Here is a 7706-nt window from a genome sequence, read left to right as displayed (position 1 = left end):
ACCACCAAAGGCTGCTTTGGGCAGCAGTAGCTCCAGGGACCCCCTGGCTGTACCCCAGGAAGTGTCCCACAGCAAAGTAATGGGGCTGTGAGCTGGAGGGGCTCTATCTGGGAGAGGAAGCAAAAGGGGAATGGCAACAATGGCTGAGGGGATTCTTTCTTTGTGATGTGAAGTAATCCCAAGCCTGTCCCCTTCCCTACTTCCCACAGGGACGTCCCATGCCTGTCCCACAATGTAGGGATTCAGGGACAGAACAGCTTCCACAAGGCAGAGCATATTTGGGTGGTGAGGCAGAAGTGATATTTTCAGCAGAGGGAAAAATGAAAATTAGAGGAAACCCCCAGCTTGCTGAAATGTATTGAAAAAGCTCTAAAATGTAATTAAAAATAATTCTGTGGCAAGACTGTAAGGTGACCATCTAACAAATGCATCGGGGCTCTCAGGAAATTCACGCTGCCAGCTACTGTGCCGTAGTTCACAGCAGCTGCCCAAAGGAAGTACAGGTGTACTGGCCCCTCCAAGAGGATGCTGCACATGTGGTGCAACCTCCAGAGCCACCTCAGACCTTTGGCCAGCTGCTCACACCAGAAGAAGGCAGCTCAGGTGGGATCACAGGAACCCTGTGCTGTCAGAGCCGCTGGAGAGCTGGGTGGGCGCTGAAGCCCACCGACCAAACTCAGCACCCCTGGCAGGGCTGGAGAAGACACGGACACAGGACTGAAGCAGCCCTTTAAGATGGGCCTTGAATGTTACCCCAGCGAAGGCGTAGATCACAGGGTTCAGGCAGCAGTGGATGAAGGAGATGGTTTCAGTCACCTGTAGGGCCAGGGCTATCTGGTAGCTCACCTTGCAGTCATTGATGATGTGCAGGCTCTGCAGGGAGTCCAAGAACAGCGCGATGTTGAAGGGCATCCAGAAGAGGAAGAAAACAATGACGATGATGAAAATCATCTTGATTGCCTTGACCTTGTTCCGATTTTTGCATTTTTGCAGGTTTTTCAGTATCTGGGTGTAGCAGCAGATGAGGATGCTAAAGGGAATCAAGAGGCCTAAGATATTGGCTGCAAACTGAGAAACAACCTTCCAGGTATTGTCGCCTGGGGGGTATGTGGAGACACACTGTAGAGACTGCTCGATTTCCAGCTGCTGGTTGAACATGATGTTGGGTACAGAAGCCAAGCCAGCCACCAGCCACAGGATTACACTGACAATTATGCCACAAGAGGCTGTCCGTATCCTCACGGCATAGACAGCGTGGACAATTGCGATATACCTGTCTATGCTCATGAGGGTTATAAAGAAAATACTGCTATAAAACCCTGTGTAATAAATACCAGCCATTATCTTGCACATAGCGTTGCCAAAAACCCACTGGTCCGAAGCGTAACGGGCTTGGAAAGGGAGAGGCACAACAAAGAGGAGATCAGAGGCTGCGAGGGTCAGCAGGCAGATGTCAGTCATCGTCGTCAGCCTTTTTCTGGTCAGGAGAACCCAAAGGACCAAGGAGTTCCCCAGAAGGCAGAAGACAAACACAAGGCAGTAAAGGATCGGCAGAAAGAAGGATCTGAACCTGTGAAAGCTGTTCCCTTCAAAGCATGGAGCAGTGTTTTCATCATATCCATAGTCATATTCTGTTGTGCCAAGGAACTGGCTTGTGGGATTCATCTCAGATACCTGTGCAAGAAAGAGGAAGGAGTAAATGGCTGGTTGTCCTGTCACAGGACACCCAGGGTGGCTTCTGCCTCTCTCTGTGCCACACGGAGCCCGTAGGTCAGCGTGCAGGCGGAGAGGGACTGCAAAATGCAGTCTCAGTAGCACTAGCTAGACAAGAGCAGCTGTACCACCCAAAAGGCTGCACCTGCAGCTGGGCAATCCTTCCTGTACATGCACAAGTGTGAGCACTGGGGTGTTCTTAGTTTCCCCAAAACTGCCTTTCCCCAAAACTTCCCCAAAATCACCGATGAGTTAGCCCCTCATCGGTATAGTGACAAGGAAAAATTCATGCTCTGAATAGTTCTAATGGTGCAAAATGGTACAAAACCTGAATCTGAACTAAGAGCCTGGACTTTCTTGTGGACCCCAGAGTGCTTTTTCCTATAGCATGAAGAACCTCATAAAAGTGTCTTGACTGAAGAAGCCATCACCCAGCAGCATCACCACATTTTTAGCTGAGCTGATCAAGACTAGATACTGGCACAGAGTCCGGAGACATGTAAGCTAGTTTTCCATGGGTGGCGACAGGATTATATTAATAAAAAACAACAAGCCAACCCTCTGCCACTGCGAGGAGTTTGCAGAGCTACACAGCAGTACTTGCAGTGCTGAGCTCTGGGTTAGCTGGTGAGCAGCTTGGCTGTGTCTATTACTAAAACACAACAGCTTATCACACCTGCCTGTTCTGCCTAACTTCAGTTTTCTAGTTTAGAGAAAGCCTAGGCAATCTGGGGGGATGTTTTCCCCTTTGTCATTTCTGAAGAATTGAAACAAAGACAGCTTTGATATAGTTGGACCTGCTCCACGAAAGTGAGTCAGTTGTCTAGGTTTAGCCATCTTTTTTTTTTCTTTTTTTTTTCTTTTTTTCTTTTTTTCTTTTCCAGATATCACATCATGACCCCTATAAAAGGGGATCTTGTTTGCAGAGTTAAGTGTTCATATTATGAAAAGCAATGGTTCTTTCAAAGACACTATTTCAAAGGACTTTTCCTTGTCACTACTAAGACATTTGTGGGCTAATTGTGCACTGCACCTCTGTTATTCTTGCAGAGAGGTTGATCACACCTTGAAAGATCTTCAAAGACCAGAGTTTTCAGGAGGGAAGAATAATTTGTAATAATCATTCCTATTAAGCTGTAGTGATAGTATGAATTACAGTGATTAATTCATTAAAAGTAGTCTACATAAATTAAAAATATCTGCTCAGGTATGTAAAAAGAGACAGAAGGGTGAAATATTTTTATATTGATGAGGAAGGAATCAGAATTCACCCCTTTTTGCCTGGCTGAACCACTTGGTGCAGGAAAAGAGGAGGATCCATATGTACAGCTCAGAGGGGTGCTGGAGTCAGTGTTTGTCCTCTCCTACATATATGGATGCTGCTCATGACCTGTCTCAGCTTTTCTTGTGGCACTAAGACTGTTTCCACCAGAGTCAGTTGGCATGTGCAATGCAGAGAAACCCATTACAAATAAAACACTCAACCCTACAGAGTTCCTTGTTCAGAAATAACGAGTGATGAGAGAAAAGAAGTGCTGCAATCTATGTTGATAGTGTAATTCTTTCCTATATTTAATTCTCAGCTCAGGTTAGGACATCTGCATTATTTATTTCCAATTTATTTTCATGCATAAACCCCTAAATATCAGGATGTTGAGTCACTAGATAATGTAATGTTTCCTGCTAATATTTTTGATGTGTGATTCTGACATGAGGTGACTGTAGGCGTTGCGGCGATGGCTTGTTTTTCTTAATCGCCTGTCAGGAGCCCCTTAAAAGCAGTCTGTAGATTACACAATCAAAACTAAAAAAAAAAAAATTAATGAAAAAATAAATAAAATAAAATACTGTATGATAGATAGATAGATAGATAGATAGATATGCACAGATAGATGCAGATCCGTAAATACAGATTTATAGATATGATGCATCTGAGTTTAGCAAAATTCAAAAGTGCTTTTCCTGGGCTGAGTAGAGACTGGAGACTCTCTACTTCAGACTTCCAGAATGTCTTTACACCCTTAATGTCTTTGATAACTTCCAACCAGGGCACAGCATTTTCCATTTTCTCCCCTTTCCACATCATCTGGCAAAACAGTCAAAGTGAAAAAGCACTTTTGTGGAGGGTATCAAGAGACAAAACTGCTGCAGTTCCCTTTCCCCTGGTTGCCAAAATTAGCCCATTACTTTTGAGAGTAGCACAATAAATGGGGAAGGACTTTACCTCTGTCAGCAAGAAGCCTCTACTCTGTCAGTTGGCTCTGATCACCTTCTCCTTCTATCGTGTCCTTGTCTTCCCTTGGGCTCAGGAGCTTCCAAGACGTTTACTCCATCACTTGTGGAGAGCGCTGAGATTTGATGAGATGCAGGTGTCAAATGGGCAGCTGCCAGTTACAGAATATGTTTTGAGACAAAAAGAAGGTTTTGTAGCTGTGGTAAACAGGAAAAGAGGTGAAAGGGCTTACAAAAGCATTCTGTGAAAGAGAAATAAAATATGGCTCTTTCCGAAGACAGTAAAACTAGCACATGAACAGTGCTTGCCTTTTACTGGGCTTGCACACCTGTTTTAAGCAAAAAAATTAAAAGTTCAGATGTCTCCATCACAGAAAACATCCTAATAAATTTGTAACTTTTTACAGAAGCTGATATGTGTTTTCCAAGATCCACTATTTTAAATTTTAATTTCCTTCAACTAATATCAACATGCAGTCTGGTTATGTCCCTCCCCATTAGTAATGTATTAGCCTTCTAAGCAAAATAAGAACTTACAGCTACTGATACCTCTTTGCAATAATTTTTGAGCAGCTTTTTATTCAAGTGGAGGTATTTCAGAGTGTCTTTGTTAAGTGATTGTTTGGGTTTTTTTAAAGTACATTTTAGTGTATTTAGGATACATGGTCAAGGACAAAATACAAGGACAGACTTGAAACTTTTTATTTTATTCAGTAACTGCAAACTATTTTTCTTTTGTGTAGTACTGTAAACTGTGGTGCTTTAGAAGTCAGCCAATGCTTTTCATCCATTAATGTCAACAAGCACTGTTTTCCTGATTTATAGGAGCACAGAGAACACAAGAGATTTGCCCAAGAGCCCCAGGCAAGTATATGGCAGATCCAAAGCATGACTGTTATTAACATTATTATCATGTTCTTTGCTAACAGCGAGCATCTCCAATCCAAAGTACCTTTCCACCTGCTGGCTCTTGCACAAATAAGTAGTGAAACACAGTCCTAAAGAAAAAATAAGCTAAATACTGCAGGCAGACCAAAAACAAAGTGAGAAAATGGGCCGAGAGGGAAAAAATAACCTAATGAAGGACCTGGCACTAGTCAGTAGCACAGGCAGAAAAAAAAAAGACTTGTCCCTTGAGGTATCCAAAATGCTACCAATGACCACGGCATCCTTCTGCCTCCAAGTACCCAGATGAACTTATTACATAATAGAAACCAGCTCCTTCTTCCTTGTTGATTTATTCTGGGGGAGGGGGGGTCACAATTAACTTTTTTAAGTCTGTTGTAATAGAACTTTATTTTATTCTAGTCTCTCTATATTAGTTATCCGATTAGTAATGTGTTGGTAGCATGTCCTGCTGTTACAGGCATGCAGTAAATGGTGTAACTCCATTCCTTTTACTATTTTGTATAGAAATCAACAAGGTCCTTCCCAATACTTTTCATCTGTGAGCTGCATTCACCACATCTTGAATTCACCACACAGGCTAACAGGGATTTTCTGCTGAGCCAGCAAACAGCTCTTTGAAGTTCACCTGAGGAGGATAATAGAGCAGAAAATGTGGTAAACCAGCAAGACGTGGTCAGAAATGAACACAGAAGTTAAAAGTCATCTGAAAGGGCTTACAAAAGCATTCTGTGAAAGAATGCTCCTCCTGCAAAGAGGCAGGAGGAGCAGTGCCAGAGAGCTGGGCTCAGACTGGTAAAACTAAGTGGTGGAAGGAATGCTTTGCTATGGACAGACAAGCCAGCAAGGAAATAGCCAGGAGAAAAGGAGGGTTGTCTTACCTTACAGAAAGTACAGGCTATATAAGAGCAATATTTACAGGTTGTCCCTTGGGCTGAAGGCAGTTTGCTAGCAAGACACTGGGGCTGTGGAGCAGCCTGCCTGCAGGAGGAGAGCAAGACAGCTGGTGTAATATGGTCCTCAGCTGAGGGGAATGAAGGGGATGCCTGACCCGCAGGTTCTCATACTGTCCCAGGGTTGGGACAGTAAGCACCAGGCAGTTCCTCTCAGGGTCTCAGGATGCTGAGGGTCGCTGGTGGGCAGGGAGGTCTCAGATCTGTTTGCTAAGAGCCTGTCCAAAATCCACACTAGAGCTCCCTTCTCCAGCAGTGCTGCTTGCAGTGTCTGTCCCTCCCACTGAGTTTGAGCTGGACACTAACTCTAGTGCTACCGATGTCTCTCCACACTCTTGTGGACTTCCCTGTGAGAAAGAAAGACATCAAAAAAGAGACAACTGACTTGGTATCTGTGGTGCGCCAGCCTATGGTCCTTCAGGGCTTGGGTGTGGGAGCCATGCCACACACCAGGACTATGAGCTGCAGGTGAGAAGAACTGTGTGGCATCAGAACCTTGGTGAAACTGCTGGTGTGCAGGCATCTCAGTCACCACTCAGGTTCAAAAACACAGGGAAAATGTTGCTGTTGGAGGAGCCTTCTGGCTTGTCTTATGTTTGACAGTGGTTGTCAGGACCAGCCTGCACTGGCCACAGTGGCCCCAGGCAGCCAGTGGGTGCTGCGGAGTCTCACACCACCAGACTGTGTACCAAAGCTTTCACGCTTCCCCTTTATCTGTGCCTGCTGCCATCACCACCACAAGCGGTTCTTGTATTTACACACTGAAGTTATGGTTTCTGCCGCTTTATCTTCTGTCAGAATCATTGTTTCAGTGGGGAGAAAAAATGTGCAATGGTTCGTTCATATTGATGAAGACACTATCAGCCTGAAAGTGACCAGTACATCAGAGTAATGCAGACTTCCATTCTCCCAAACTACCCAGAGCCCCAGGGTCAGGGAAGTGATGTTCCACCGAAGACACATGTTAAATGGAAAGGCTGTGGCAAATGCCATGACCAAAATGGATCTTGCTGTGAGGCAAACAGCTTGGCCACATCTGTGGCTGTCACAGCCAGATTTATTCACTGGCACAAGGGAACACCAGGGCATGCTAGCTCAGCACTTGACATTAGTTCCAGAGAATTTTCTTATCCCATGCCACCACTGCAGATCCTCAGCCTGGGGAGGATGGCCAGCTTAGTCACTGCAAAGCTGCTTGTAGAAACCTCTCCTTCCTCCTATGGGTAGTCTAGGTGAATTGAGTTTGAACACAGAGCGGAAACTGTGGTTGCAACAGAAGATGCCACCAGCAAGAGTTTGCACTGGCCTCAGGAGCTCCAGTCAGAAGCCCTGGTGTGGCCCTGGCTGTTCGGTAGGGCTGCTTTTGGGGCACATTTCTGACACCACAGCACAGGCTCCCATGTTAGTGTAGCAGCTCTTAGGAGAATATGGAAATAAAAGCAGAGTAAGATACCCTACCTGGCAGGATATTTCCCAAGAAAAGACCAACTATTTCCTGGATCCAGTTGCTATCATAGCACCCAGCTGGAAACTGGAGGACAAATTTGCCTTGATGCAATGCTCTGCTTCCACCAATCTCAAAGCAGGGATAACCAGACAAGTCAGGCACTTTTATCCAAGAAGATCACTTTCCTCTGCCTTTGCTTGACAGCAAAATAAGAGCAGCTTCTTAGTCAAAAAGAGACCTTTCCCCTTTCAAATCAGCTCTCACTTTATATCTCAGAGGGTTTACTCTGTCATACTAGGATAGGAGAGAAGAGGTGACTTAGTTCAGCACAGGAAACAAAACCAGGATTAACTGCAACAGGGGGCATGAAGAGTTCAGAGATACTGTTTCACTCAGCCAAAAAAGACTCACAAAATACCAGCAGTCATCACTGTTGATGGGACAAACAATGATGA

At 44.8% G+C, this 7706-nt stretch overlaps 1 protein-coding gene across 1 annotated transcript; it reads right to left on the bottom strand.

Annotated features, from left to right (window-relative positions):
- Nucleotides 1-609: 609 nt before the first annotated feature.
- On the bottom strand, nt 610-1665 carry LOC104397449 (C-C chemokine receptor type 8-like). The gene has a single exon (XM_010007411.1). The coding sequence runs from the start codon at nt 1663-1665 to the stop codon at nt 610-612; it is 1056 nt and encodes a 351-aa protein (XP_010005713.1).
- Nucleotides 1666-7706: the final 6041 nt, after the last annotated feature.

Source organism: Chaetura pelagica, unplaced genomic scaffold (assembly GCF_000747805.2).
Source record: "Chaetura pelagica isolate M959 unplaced genomic scaffold, ChaPel_1.0 scaffold481, whole genome shotgun sequence".
NCBI lineage: Eukaryota > Metazoa > Chordata > Aves > Apodiformes > Apodidae > Chaetura > Chaetura pelagica.
The sequence above is the reverse complement of the archived record's forward strand: the minus strand, read 5'-3'. Positions and strand labels throughout refer to the sequence as shown.

Excerpts from the sequence above, each read along its gene's own strand:
- LOC104397449 (XM_010007411.1), bottom strand. The coding sequence starts at position 1,665 with ATGAATCCCACAAGCCAGTTCCTTGGCACAACAGAATATGACTATGGA.